At 46.1% G+C, this 14399-nt stretch overlaps 5 protein-coding genes across 5 annotated transcripts; 4 read left to right on the top strand and 1 right to left on the bottom strand.

Annotated features, from left to right (window-relative positions):
• Positions 1-1013: 1013 nt before the first annotated feature.
• On the bottom strand, positions 1014-2267 carry N7481_000368 (ankyrin repeat domain-containing protein; the record flags this gene model as incomplete). Its single annotated transcript, XM_057259587.1, has 1 exon — positions 1014-2267. One exon carries the CDS (start codon positions 2265-2267, stop codon positions 1014-1016), a length of 1254 nt encoding a protein of 417 aa, XP_057127419.1.
• Positions 2268-4785: 2518 nt separating this feature from the next.
• N7481_000367 (B3/B4 domain-containing protein) lies at positions 4786-5496 on the top strand (the record flags this gene model as incomplete). The annotated part of the gene is made up of 1 exon (XM_057259586.1): positions 4786-5496. The coding sequence occupies one exon, from the start codon at positions 4786-4788 to the stop codon at positions 5494-5496; it is 711 nt and encodes a 236-aa protein (XP_057127418.1).
• Positions 5497-6885: 1389 nt separating this feature from the next.
• N7481_000366 (flavin-containing monooxygenase) lies at positions 6886-8794 on the top strand (the record flags this gene model as incomplete). The annotated part of the gene is made up of 4 exons (XM_057259585.1): positions 6886-7460; positions 7543-8023; positions 8085-8274; positions 8325-8794. The coding sequence occupies 4 exons, from the start codon at positions 6886-6888 to the stop codon at positions 8792-8794; spliced, it is 1716 nt and encodes a 571-aa protein (XP_057127417.1).
• An 881-nt stretch (positions 8795-9675) lies between these two features.
• N7481_000365 (aldehyde dehydrogenase family protein) lies at positions 9676-11212 on the top strand (the record flags this gene model as incomplete). The annotated part of the gene is made up of 3 exons (XM_057259584.1): positions 9676-9726; positions 9788-10091; positions 10146-11212. 3 exons carry the CDS (start codon positions 9676-9678, stop codon positions 11210-11212), a joined length of 1422 nt encoding a protein of 473 aa, XP_057127416.1.
• Positions 11213-13778: 2566 nt separating this feature from the next.
• On the top strand, positions 13779-14075 carry N7481_000364 (uncharacterized protein; the record flags this gene model as incomplete). Its single annotated transcript, XM_057259583.1, has 1 exon — positions 13779-14075. One exon carries the CDS (start codon positions 13779-13781, stop codon positions 14073-14075), a length of 297 nt encoding a protein of 98 aa, XP_057127415.1.
• Between the last annotated feature and the right edge of the window lie 324 nt (positions 14076-14399).

Below are 14399 nucleotides of genomic sequence, written 5' to 3'. Positions count from 1 at the left end.
TGCTCTACAGTTTATAATTTACCTTAAGGTTAATTACTATAGTAAGAGTGTTTCCGTCTACTTAAGGTTAAATATATAAAACCGAACTATAGTATATACATTATACCTTTTCTCTCACTATATTCGTTCCTAGGCACCGTTAGCAAAGAAGTTGTACATTACCTATATCAGATTTATATGCTGCCCCTAGCCTGGTTCTTGCCTTATCAGTCTTCCTTTAATTCTGCTGTATATCGCTGCTTTTTAAGGTAATTAGTATTTATAGGGTTTGTATAGAAGGGACTAATATAAACTACGCGTGCGCTATTATATCCGACAAATATACTATCGACATATATACAGGGCCGCTCGAAATCAGCTTTACCTGTTTATTCTTTTTAAAACTTTTTGAAACCTTATCTTGTATAGCACTATACCTGTTTATGCTAGATTACCCCTGACCCACTATCCGGCAGTATTCTCATACCAGCGTAAAGAAACGAATAAAAATAGTTTCCGTATCACGCTGTACAGAAGATTTGCTTTCTAGAACCAACTCATTACAAACAAGTCAAACAATATAGTAGGCCACCATCAACTGTCCCAGCCCAAATCCGACAACTCGAGTATCCTTGGGATCGCATGAACTCGTCAAACAGGGAGCTTTAGCAAAAAGGGGTAACTATCACCTACACAGAGCCCCCCCTCCCCCCTTTCACAAGAGATAATTGGTCAAAAACCTATGTGCCCGAGTCAACCTGAAAAATATAACCGAGATCGCACGAATTTCAAATCTCATTTTCTTTTACTTGCCCAGTGGGAAGCTTTTGGACCATAGGCAGTGCCGAGATCTGCCAGCATGGAAATTTGATATTTCCAAGACATTCATGAGTTTCCTTCATTGAACCTATGCCGTCCTGATCTTACTAGAGTTGTGGACAAAACCGAAATTGGCTGAGTATCTATCAAACAGGATACAGTCGAGGCAGGAAACTAGGAGCACAATGGAGACTTGGCACATAATTACCAAAAGCTCAGGTGTGAAATGGAGACTTTGGGCGGTTGGGTGCGAGGGTCCGATACATCCTCCGATTTTTGTGCCATCTTTCCGGAACCGGCTTCAGAGAACCCAAATCAACCCGAGCACTTTCAAGCAAGGCCTGCTTTACTTCGGTATGACCGAATGTTTCGGCTGCACCCAACGGGTGGCATCCCCTCTTACACGTATGGTTCGGATCTGCGCCTGCCTCCAGCAGCATCTTCACCATCGCAAGATCTCCCCTTTTGGCCGCATGCCAAAGCGGAGTCTCACCTTCTAAATCCCTTGGATCCGGATGCGCTCCGTGCTCGAGTAAAGACCTGACGATTTCACTCGTTCCCTGGGAAGCTGCGAAGTACAAAGCGGTTTCATTTCGTTTATTGTAGTGGTCAACGTTAATTCCAGGTACACTGAGAAGCAGGTTGGCAATATACGGGGATTTGAGCGCGGAGGCGAGTAATAGAGGGTTTCTTTGCTTTCGCCATACAACGCACTTGGGAACAGCACTGCCCTGGATATTGAAGTCAATTTCGAAGCTAGGGCGATTGATAAAGCTCCTGACAGTTTCGAGGGACTCTGAAACAACCGCGTTGATCAAAGGGGTGCGATCAAATCGGTCGTGCGCGTTCGGTCGTATCCCAGGAACATCTAGCAGTATATCGACCACTGCAGCATGGCCATTTCTCGCAGCTAGGAAAAGGCAGGATGTTGCGATCAGTCTGCATTCAGAACTAGCTTCTTGGGCCCCAGTATATTTTGGCGGAAACAGAGGGACGAGGAATTCCAGATTCATGCGATCATCTTCCAGCAGAGCTTTGACGATGTCCACATGTCCTGCGCTTGCTGCTAATTGAAGAGGGGTCATTCTTTCATTTTTGTCGTTTAAAACATCTTCATCGCTTTCAATGATGTTAAAATTGACCTCTCTTTGTGCCAAAATCAAAGACACCAACGTAACATGTCCATTCCTGGCCGCCTTTGCGAGAGCCTTTCCAAGATTCTTCCTTCTGGTTTTGCAGAGAGAACTATTGTTGATTGATCTTGAGGCTGTTTGAATGGAAACATTGTTTGACGCCCACCTGAGTGCGCTCATATCATGGAGCCAGGCATCAGTTTGATACAGAGATGCAGTCAGATTGTTACAAAAATAACGGCTTGCCCGAACCAATGAATTGATGTCTCGAGTGTCCTCTAATTCATTTGCGATCGCTAGCAGAATTTCCGCTGGTAGGCTCTCCAGGTTGGGCATTTCTTTTGGCGAAGGTCTATGATACAGTACAAATATTTTTTGGCTCTAGCGAACATTAACGTCTGATCTCCGGACGCTAAACTACATAAGTAAATTTGTTAGCGCGCTTACGTTATATCATACCGAGCACTAAAATACAGGTAGTTCTCTACTGCGGGATCATATCGTAGAAATGCTCGTGCTTTGTAGGGGCTAGGTTGGGTGCTACTCCGATTTGACTTCTTGTGATTGACTGTTATGATCTCCCTGTACAAAGGGACGACGATTCTCAAAGTGGGGTATCGAGGTGTCAGATGTATGTATTAGTGTCACAAGTGAATACACCACGCCATATGTTCTGGTTACTACGCGTAAGAACCAATACAGGTCACTGACAGGGGTGCTCCGGAGACACTCCCAATGAAGACTAGTCTGCATTGGCAGGTAGGGTTTGAGAAACAATCGAAGAGTATAAGTGGTGAAACCAGTTTCGGGAACTACTGTATACTGCAATTACCCAGAACGAGGCTCTCCCACGGTATGCAGTTTACTACTATTTAGTAGGTATCAGGGTCTCGTTGAACACGGTTTCTTACAGTAGGGGTCAAATCATTGGTAAAAGAAGCCCCCAATCCGGTTTGAAGGGACTGAGGCTGAAACAAATGCAATATAATTCGACCAATCACAAGCCGCTACAAGCGTAACGTTTTACAACAGAACTGAAAAGCCACGCGACATTGATCAATTCGGACTAGCAAAACGAGTATTCAATTGCGGGGTTCTTCAAGTTCTCGAGGGGGTTTGCATGCAGTAAGATCCATTATACATACTAGTATTTTCTTATCTCATGGAATAACTCGGAACTGCAGAACAAAAGGTTAAAATGACAGAGTAAATAGTATGTCTTTGATAATAATACTAATGATACATGGATAACCTTAGGAAGCCCGACGATGGCGGGCGGTCCCTCCAGAGTCATACCAGGTTGTCCTGCCTGTGCGCTCATCCCTGAGTTGAGCTTTATTTGCCCGTACTGACCGAGCTTCCTATCTACACCATTCATCTGGTTCTGAAATTCTTTTAATGCTCCTGTTACAGCAGCCTTCGGTATACAGTGGATATACCTTCTCTTCTCCTTCTTATGACATTCGTCATGAATGCGATCGAGCCCCTCCCCCGCGTACGCAATGCTCATGTACGTTTTCCAACGCCTCGCCTCGGAGGCATCCCCGGTGCAATCCTGCCATTTCCATGTATGGCATACAGTTCCTGTGTACATAACTGTTCTCCTCGCCATACTTTTTTCACAACCCTGCAAAATTCTCTCAATGCAGTGCATATTGCCTTTTTGGACCTGATGAAGGCCCAAGACTTTTTCAGGTTGGTGTACGCCCAGCCGGTTCGATGGTCCTTTTTGGATTTGACCATATTATTGCTTGTGCAAATCTTTTCATCACGTGTGGCGGTAAATTGGAGGTGAATCGAAGGCGAGTTTAGAGGTTTGTGAGAAGGGCGTGACTCTGCGGCCACGGAAAGGATTGCGAAGCATATTGGCCATGTTACCTTGCCGCTATGAAATTCGGATTATGCATGAAAGAGTAGCGTCAAAGTTTCCAGAGAGAGTGGACCATAAATCGTATCTGAGTTTTCCGTGGATTTCGTATTGACATGGGTCGTTTCAAAGTGTAGTCTGACTCATTTGCGTCGCCTTGCGAGACCTATGGTTGAGGCACAAGCAGATTCATATCGTCCAAGAAGGCGGCATATCCTGCTCTCTTCTCCCCCTCCTGTGCGGATCCATGGATGTATCCATTGTCCGAGACCATCGGGGCAAGGACACCCATGGCCAGGCGCGAGAGGAGCATCTTACATGGAAGCCGGAGTCACTCTTTTCCTTCTCCACTAGTAGGATGCGGTACAGTACTAGCAGTATCATGATGCCAACTTGGAACTAACTATAACTGGTATCCCATTGTTCCTTCCGTCTTACAACCTAAGGCGAAACAACTACAACGATAGCCGCTTTGGGATCGTTCAAAAATTGCCAAACTACTACTTGCCAATATCGACTAACTGCATCTCGCAGACGGGTTTTATAGATGAAAAGAGTCTCCAATTAACTTCTGGCAGGGAAGAAGAACAAACGGAAAATTATATGGATCGGCTGTAACCGTGGAACTGAATTATAGATTCCGTACCCATCTCCACTATTTACTAATTTAGGAAGTTATAGTGAGTGGGGCGGCATTCTATAACAACCGAGATCACTTTCCAACTTCGACTTGGGATTGGTCAGGTCGGGGAAATTTTGCATCGGAATTGCTATTGACTCATTTTTTCAATACTCTAATCTTTTACCGCTTGAGGCTAAATCCCGAAGAACACCCTATAAAGAGCGCCTCGCCCTTGATTTGAGTTGAGGCTATTTCTACTATACGCTCAGGTCAGTGTCTGACTACACATACTCTGTTATTTTCGATTCAAATCAGTTCGATCAAGTTTTTTTATCTTTCTTTTGCTGCAAACTATGGTAAACAAAATGGTTGCCGAGAAGCTGCTCCAAGCCGCACACGTGGCTCCTGAAATCTTCGAACTACGACCAGACTATCGAGCTCTCTTGCTGATCGTGGAGGGCATTCCTCCGGGCCCTAGCGACGAGACTAGCGAGAAGGTCCTCAAAGAAGCAGAGAGTCATGTCAAGGAGATGGTCGCCAGCACTCTTATCACCGAATTCCCCCATATCGCTGCGTGGAGAGAAGCCTACAAAGGCTTCGGGGCCAAGCCGAACAAGACACGGAATAGTCTGGAGGCCCTGACTCGTCGCGCTGAAAATGGCCTACCGCGCATCAACCGATTGACGGATATCTACAATGGTATTTCTGTCAAATATCAGATCCCGTTTGGTGGCGAGGATTTGGATAAATACGACGGCTCCGCATTCCTGCTACGCGCCACCGGTAAAGAACCCTTTCAAACCTTCTCGGGCGGAGAGCCCCAAACAGAGCTTGCTACGCCTGGAGAGCCTATCTGGTGTGATAACACGGGCATCACTTGTCGACGCTGGAACTGGCGACAGGGCCCTCGGACAGCGTTGACAGATGACACTACGCGGGTGTTATTTATTCTCGACGCATTGAACCCACTTTCGGACGATACTTTGACCCAAGCCGCAGATGAGCTTGAATCTTTGTTGAAGGGACTTTCTCCTGAAGTTGAGACGTCTAGGCGCCTTATTGGCCCTTCTATCTGAGGCTTTTCATTACTTTTATGTGGCGCGTTTTTCTGTTCGATCTCAGATGCATTTTTCTATTTTCTTGTCATAGAATAGACTTAGAACTGTATACAAGGAGCTTCCAAACGATATCCAAGCTACTTATTTTTCCAAGTTGACTACGCCGCTCCATAAGCGTAGGGTGGTCAGTTGTATACAGTGGTATTTTACAGTGGTGCTGCAAAAGTTTGAAGCCCCCTATTGCCCACTATCTTTGACTGCCTTCTAATGGTAGACTAGGAGGCGCAGCCCAGGCCGGTCAACAAAGACTTGGAAACTTTGCAACACCACTGTAAGCTTGAAATACCCCTATATACAACTACTGACCACCCTGCGCTTATGGAGCGCCGTATCATGATGGCCGTAAAAAGGAATCATAAGTATCCAGTTTATGCTTCCACACCGTCTTCCTAGTATCACTCTTGCGAAGCTCTTGAAGCGATGCCTTGTTTAATCCCACAACAGACCACTGGGGCAAGGGGGATTCGATTACGGCTTCTTATTCTTTGAGGACAGGCAGTGTAAAGGAAAGAATTGATAAAGTTTTGTCTCGGGAACTCGATATTCGTCATTCAAAATTACACCCACGGTAATCCAAGCTTGCTTTTCAAGCCCGGGAGCTGTCGCTATCGCGATGGAAGTTGATATAGCATAGTACTTTGCACGTATGTCCGCATATATGAATAGACACATAACACGCCAGCCCTGCAAAGAGGGGGAAGGGAGGGCAAAAGTAGATCTTCATCGCTATGGCCTCTCCTAGGCATGGATTGGGCCCCCCTCGTCCTGGAGGTCTGAATAATGAGACCTTGCAGAACACAGCTTGCCATCCACAACCCTGATTCGTGTGCTACCTAACCGAGGTGGGAGGAGATAGCTCGGACCTCCATCTGCAGCTTGGAGTACAGCTCAGGTAAATCTTATCCCAAATGAGGTACATGGGTTCGTCTTTGTCTTTGCCCAGACGGCATCGCAGCTTGATAATTGGTGGAACAGTCAATGAGTCAATACATGCATGACTTGGACCAATGAGATCAATCGGGGAAAGGAGGAAAGGCAAACACAAGTGCCCGCTCATGGGATGCCGCTATCCGTGTGGCCTTTAGTCTTAATTGGCAGTGCTGTTGTTTGAGGGATGGCTCTGGCGCTTGGGTACTAGACTAGCCACTTCTCATGCATCGAAATGGGAGTGGGAGTGGGAGCGCGAGCGGGGTGTTTGAGAAAATGAAGATAAATGAAAACTGCAAGATCTGCTAATCTAATTAATACTTAATGCAAATGTCCCACAAACACACAGAGTGACAAACAGAGAGACTTGAAGCGTTAATTTTTGCTTTCGTATTCCCTCACTTCGACCCTCGTTTCGTCATGTCGGGGAATCCCCTCAACTCAAACCGACCGCTTCGAGTCATTATTATCGGAGCAGGTGCTAGTGGCCTCCTAATGGGATACAAGCTCCAGCGCAATTTCGACGACCTTTACTTCCAAATCTACGAGAAGAACCCCGATGTCGGCGGGACCTGGTATGAGAATCGGTATCCTGGGTGCGCGTGCGATAATCCGTCTCACACGTATGTCTGGTCATTTGATCCTAATCCGACGTGGTCGAGCACATACGCCCCAAGTACCGAGATATACGATTATTTCAAGCGATTCCAGTTCCGGAGTAACCTAGGCGAGAAGACTAAGGTTTCACATCAGGTTGTTGGAGCCAAGTGGGATGACGGGGCTGGTAAGTGGAATGTCGAGATTCGAGATATTGTGAACGGTGTTGTTTTAAATGATTCATGCGATGTCCTTGTTAATGCGGGCGGTATTTTGAATGCGTGGAGGTGGCCTGCTATTCCTGGCCTGCATGATTTCAAAGGTAGACTTGTTCACAGTGCGGCGTGGGATCAAGATCTCGACCTTGCTGGCAAGCATGTGGGATTGATAGGGAATGGGTATGCTAAAGCCTCTTCCGTTCCTTTGATTGGAATATGGGAAAGAAAGGCAGCTCACTCGCTAACAAATAATCTCTGATAGCTCATCGGGGATCCAAATTCTACCTGCAATCCTTCCACAGGTATCCAAATTAACCACCTTCATTCGTGAGCCATCATGGATTGTCGCTGGTGTCGCGGGATTCGAACCTCGGAAATTTGAAGAGAATGAGAAGAAGGAGTTTGCCAAAGATCCAAGCACATTGCTCAAATTCCGTCGAGGGATCGAGCAGAATATGAACAGAATATTTCCCCTGTTTCTTGCAGACTCTCCAACTCAACAGCGGTCGCGTGAGAGCTTCAGCGCCTCTATGCAGGGTGTTTTAAATGACCCTGCGTTTGTCGATCAATTGATTCCGAAGTGGGCCGTGGGGTGTCGACGTATCACGCCTGGAGTGGGATATCTAGAGTCGCTCACGGATGAGAAAACAGCAGTCATATATGGTGGAATCGCGAGAATTTCGCCAGAGGGTTGTGTCACGGAAGAAGGGGACGAATACGCAGTCGACGTTCTAGTCTGTGCGGTAAGGAATCTATACCTTCGAACGATTCACACCGGTAAAGAGTTCCTAACCGAATCCATAGACTGGATTCGATACTACCTTCAAGCCACGATTCCCCTTGGTTGGCTCTCAAGGGCGTCAACTTGCGGAGGACTGGAAAGATGAGCCTCGAAGTTATCTAGGCGTCGCAGCTCCTGGTTATCCAAATTACTACATGTTCCTTGGACCAAATAGCCCAATTGGAAACGGACCTGTCCTTATTGGCATCGAAGGTAAAAGAACAATTCAGCATGCAGAGAATGATTTACTAACCTTGTAACAGCACAAGCCGACTACATCTGCCAGCACATAACCAGAATCCAACAACAAGGCATCAAATCAATCGAAGTGACCAAAGAAGCAGTGGACGATTTCATCGAATTCAAAGATCAGTATATGAAGCAAACAGTTTGGGACCAGGACTGTCGATCCTGGTATAAGGGTAATACAGCCGATGGCAAAATCGTGGCACTATGGCCAGGAAGTACAATTCACTACGTCGAAGTCTTGAAAAACGTGCGATACGATGATTTCAAAGTCCGGTATTTTGGGAACCGCTTTGACTATCTTGGGAATGGGATGACGAAAATTGAAATGACCCCCGATGCGGACTTGGCGCAGTATGTCCGCAATGAAGATGACGCTCCGATAATTGGGTCAAAGTTCACTTATGTGAAGGCTTCTCCGGAACAGCAGATTCCTGCTGATGTTATAACTGCGGATTCGAGGGCAAATGGAAGCGCAGGATCATGAATTGATTTTGCAAAGGCTGAGAATTGGAAGTTCTTTTAGGAAATTATGGAGATAATTTTATTTGTCAACGATTTTTGTTTGGAATAGAAGCGAATTTGGAACAAAGTATGCAAAGACTGCGCATTGATGACATGCGTATTCACAAGATGCGTATTCAAAAGCGGCGTATACAGCAGAGGCGTATTCAAAAGATGCGCCAAGTGCAGATACCAGTTCCGGGGCTTGGTACCACTTCCATTTCTAGTTTAAGCATATGCGTGCACTCATAATTTGTGCTATACAAACGTCACACCTGAATCATGTTAGCAGATCCCTAGACACTGCAAACCAATGGATGAAGAACATGAGATGGCTCCCCCGCTTTGTATATGCTGGCTCCACTTCGGGTGATCAGACCAGGCTTAGACCAGGCTGCGAGGATAAAAGTCTCCGAAAATGAGACTTGGGCTTCCAAGAGACGTTATTTGTGACGGAATGTTGTGAGCTGTGTAGCGATTGATGTTATGTTGACGACTAGACATGTCAAGCCCGGAGCGCCTTTTTATTCGAACGATCGATATCCTTGTGGAAAGCAAAACGCTAGGCTGACACCACACCTATAAAAGAGGACTTAAGGTCTTAACCCCGCCAGGCGCAATTCATGTGGAGCAAAGGTTAGACCCATGTAAGCATGTGCTGTGCATTGCAGGTTCAGTGGGCACATTACCTCGAATGCTGCATCATCCCCTCTTCTTGGCTCACCCAGCCACCCGGAAAAGAGGAAAGTACAATTATTATTCGTAATGCTCATGGACATGCATAAAACTGACTTATAAAATGAGTTTGACTTAGGACCTGTCACAGATTTAACTCAAAATTGATTATCGAGACTACCTTTCAACATGACCGGAAACAAATATCCCCTCTCTACCCGGTTGTGCATCAACGGAAAGGTGAGAAATATGATTATCGATGTCGACCGGAAATGCCATGATACTGACATGTATTAAAAAGTTGGTGGACAGCCATTCATCCGAGAGATACTCTCTTTTCAACCCAGTGGATGACTCGCTGTTCTGCGACCAAGTTCAATATGCAGCAGCTGAGGATGTGGAGGCCGCAGTTGAAGCAGCAGAAGCGGCCTTTAAGGGGCCTTGGCGAAAATTCACAGCTACCCAAAGAGGAGAAGCACTTGCAAAACTATCCGCTTTGATTTTGGAGCACAAAGAGGAGCTGGGATATTTGGATGGGACTCCTATCGGAAAAACTCAGGCTGCAGCCACTGGGGAAGCCGAGTTCGCCGCGTCAATTCTAAGCTGTAGGCGTCAGATACCTTGTCTTCATAGAATCTAGCAAAGCTGACTATTTGCAGACTATGCTGGCTGGGCCGACAAATACCCTGGCGAGTCGTACCCCGGCGAGGACGGTTTCGTCAAAATCGTGCGACAGGAGCCTCTGGGCGTATGTGTCGGGATCAATCCTTGGAACGGACCTCTTGCAATTATGGCTATGAAGCTTGGCCCTGCTTTGGCAATGGGAAACGTCATCATTCTGAAGCCAAGTGAGAAAACGCCGTTGGCGTCAAACCGACTCGCATTTCTGGCCTCTGAGAGTGGTGTTCTCCCACCGGGCGTGTTCCAGAGCTTGTCTGGTGCTGGAGCAACTGGGGCTATGCTTGCAAACCACATGAGGGTAAGAAAAGTCAGCTTCACCGGCTCGATTCCCACAGGAAAAAAGATCCAAGAGGCCGCCGCGAAGAGCAATCTAAAGCGAGTGACACTTGAGCTGGGAGGGAAGTCTCCATCTGGTATCTTTGAAGACTGTAACTTCGACAATGCGGTTTGGTGGTCTGTATTTGCCATCACCCAGAATACCGGCCAAGCATGCTTCGCAGCGAGTCGAGTCTATGTGCAGGAAAGCATCGCAGATAGATTTGTCGAGGCATTCACCAAGGGAATGTCAGAGAAGCTAAACGAGCTTGCCCCTCTTGCGGATAAGGGCCAACTGTCCCGGGTGTCCTCATTCTTCCAACGAGACGCAGGAAAGACAAAAATACTGGTTGGTGGAAAGCAGCACGGCGACAAAGGATGCTACTGGGAACCAACCGTCTTCTATAACCCGGAGAAAGATGCTCAGGTTTATAACGAAGAAATATTCGGACCAGTGGCATGCATTAGTACATTCAAGGATGAAGAGGAATTCTTGCGCCTCGCCAATGATACCGAATATGGTCTGATGGCCGGTGTTTTCACTCAAGATATCAACCGTGCCATGCGAATTTCCTCGGAATTGGATAGTGGAGTTGTTGGAGTTAACTGTGTCAGCACAATTAGCTTACAGACTCCTTTCGGAGGCTCCAAGCAGTCTGGAATCGGAAGAGAGATGAGCCACTATGCTCTCCGAAGCTACAGTGAGCCGAAGACCGTTCTCATAAAGTAAGTTACATGTCACTCCAGTTATCTTCACTTTGATGTGCGTCCAACTGATATTATTATAGCATGAACTATTAGGTTGCAATTTGATGTTTCTTGATACAGTTTCAGAGTAATCAACTACGGCGTTCCATAAGCGCAGGGTGGTCAGGAGTTGTATATCAGGGGTATTTCAAGCTTACAGTGGTGTTGCAAAGTTTCCAAGTCCTTGTTGAACGGCCTGGTCTGCGCCTACTAGTCTACCATTAAAAGGCAGTCAAAGATAGTGGGCAATAGGGGGCTTCAAACTTTTGCAACACCACTGTAAAATACCACTATATACAACTGACCACCCTGCGCTTATGGAGCGGCGTAGTGGCCAAAGCTGATGAGCTTTCAATAGGCTTTTCTTGGGTATACAATCTTCTTAGGTATATAATCGTAATACAGTAATAATTATAGTGTCTGTTATGAGGTCACCCTCTCTCAATTTGCATACAATACAGACCATCTAGCTCTGTCATTCAGCCTCAGTGAACTAACTTGAAGCAATCCAAATTTGATTTGCGACCCGCCAACATAGAGTGAGATAAATGGAAATCCGTCTGGCCGGGCAATTTTTGGCTTCAGGAAGACATCTCCAAAATGTCCCTTTCTCAAATTGGGAATGTGGAAAGCCAAAAGAATGTTCTATTCGCCACTTTCTGCTTCCTCCGCCCTTCTCTCTATTTATCTACACCAACCAATACCATGACTCCTAGTCTTTCTCGAAGTCTTGAAGCAACATCTGTTTATCTCCATTATTACACGGATACCAAGGAGCAAGAAGGTTTGCCTTCAACATGAAGTAAAACTGCTGGCGCTTATTGCTAGAGTCCAGTGACAACGTCGAGGCTCTTTAGCATAGCTTGCCTGGCCTTAGATTCCTGAGCCAATCCCAGGTGAGAGCCGTCTGGGGGCTGTCGGCAATGGCCAAAAAGTCGATCAAGCGTCAGTTACTATGAGATGTCAGCATCATTCAAAACTGATCTTCCAAAAGAGGCTCCACTGTTTATTTACGGGATAGCTTCCTCGTGATTTTACCACGAACAACTGCAGTCACCACAGCGGGTCGTTCACTTGCTGTTACCGTGGTTGCATGTGTCTCATTTGGCTGTGTGGGCGATAATATCTGCGAACATCGAGACTACTTGTGGGAGTGGTCGCTCGCAATGTCTACAAGCTTAGGTCGTGAGCTCAAAGATCTTGCATCGGCAGTTCGGCCAAGTATTCGGGAAATTTGGACGCCTGTTCAACTCCAAGGCATTATAGAAGGGCTGTTTGAATGTACTCAAGCTCGCTTCTGGTATCATCAGAATGATCTAACACAGTCCGAGGCTCATTATTTCTGGTTGGAAGCTCTTGGAATAATGGGGCTATGTCGTAGAAGGGGGGCCCGAAAATGATCGAGATTTCAAGTTCAAAGCCAGGTATCGGATCGAATTAGGGTTGCTATTCCAGAAATGGAATCGGAGTAAAACGGTCCCATGGGTGAACTTGCGGTCAAATTAAAGATCTCTCCAAATTTATTCCATGTTTCCAGGGTTGGGGTTGTCGGCCTACCATTTATGGATTCGGCGATTCTCATTGCTCTCTTTCTTTTTTTCTTTTTCTTTCTTCATTACTACTACCGTCGACTTGGCTACCAGCACCTTTTCCAAGCATCATGGAATATCTAAGATCTTTCTCCTATCTTACAGGCCCATCCATCGCGGTCTCCCCCAAGCCCTACCCCATGACTACACTACCCGGTCTCTCCCCAAAGATCATACTGGATATCTGTAATTTGCTTCCATCTGCTTATCTGACATGCCAAGTTACCTCTCAAATAAGCTGAAAATCTATCACTCTTAGCCATATTGGAGAGAGACCTGGAAGAGTTATTTTCTTGCCATATTTGCAAAAAGCTTCATCGATACGACGGTTCTAAAAGTTTCGGGCTTAGTAGACTAGCCCATCGCAAAACTTGAAAGCTTCCATTTGACTATAAGGAATATGCGTGGAACGATGAACTGATCGGTGATGCAACAATGAGGATGAGAGCCCATACTTTATTTGACCTTTCAGAAAGTCGTCTTTCGAATCATCAGCTTAAGCTTGCGATGAGGAGATACTACCATGATAGTAGTAAAATGTCTGGTATCAGTACTGAATCTCTATCATACACACAAATTCGCAATTACTGTCACCGCATCCAACACCCAGACCGGTTGAGCTTTAAACGTTTGACTTGGTCAGAAGTTCCTACACTATTCTCGAGGGAAGCACGAATATGCCCCGAGCCTCTTGGTCTTTATATCCGCATGCAGGACATATTGATATTCCCAACATGGGAAGATTTGAAAGACATTCAAGGCCCAAACCCCATAAACATTTATGTGATATGTTCCCACGCCACACTTTTAAGCAGAATCCCTGATCGACTCGGAGTATACAGATCGAAATATATCCGCTGGGAACAATTATCTTCAATTTCTTCGGCATACACCTGTCCTAAATGTGGAACAGATTGCGTGATTGAACTGCTTGAGCTTGATTCTAAGATCACCTTGATTATGACAAGATGGGTCAACCTTGGCCCTGGCTTTGATTCCGAGGACCCGTTATGGAAGATTCATGTCTATGGTAGGCCTGTATGCCGGCCTGAGCGACTTGACGACTTGGTGGCTAGTCCCCGCCTCTACTTCGAAGAGCAGGCTCCTGACTGGTTTGAGGAATTGCGAGACCGCAATCTGTCCTATCTGAAGGATGAGCAATACAAAAAGGATGGGCTTTTTGAGGAATACCCGTTTGAATACCCGTTAAATCCGAGTACCTGGCACATTTCATACAAGGAGCCATCGAAATTATGAGGGATTAGATCTCTATGGTCTTGCTTAAATACAAACTCCAGGGGATGTGATTGACTGGCAGAGCAATGTGGAAGTGGCTCGGATGAAGTTGCCGACACGAGAAGCTACCTGCATAAGAAGCTACTAGTAGATCCGCCCCGAAACAGAAAGGCCCCAATGAAGATATTCCCTCCAATTCATGCAGCATAGGCACCCACATATTAAGGAGAGAAAAGTATTCTGATAAAGTAGTGTATAGTAGTCAAGTAAAAGATAAAAACAATTCAATCGGTCAGGCTATATCCAATTCAAAGGGGCTAAAAGTAAAATAAAAAAGCGATCTAT

Source organism: Penicillium waksmanii (genome assembly GCF_028829765.1).
Source record: "Penicillium waksmanii strain IBT 27052 chromosome Unknown utg000001l:1.0-4852451.0:1.0-4856178.0, whole genome shotgun sequence".
NCBI lineage: Eukaryota > Fungi > Ascomycota > Eurotiomycetes > Eurotiales > Aspergillaceae > Penicillium > Penicillium waksmanii.
This window is presented reverse-complemented; position numbering and strand designations above follow the sequence as displayed.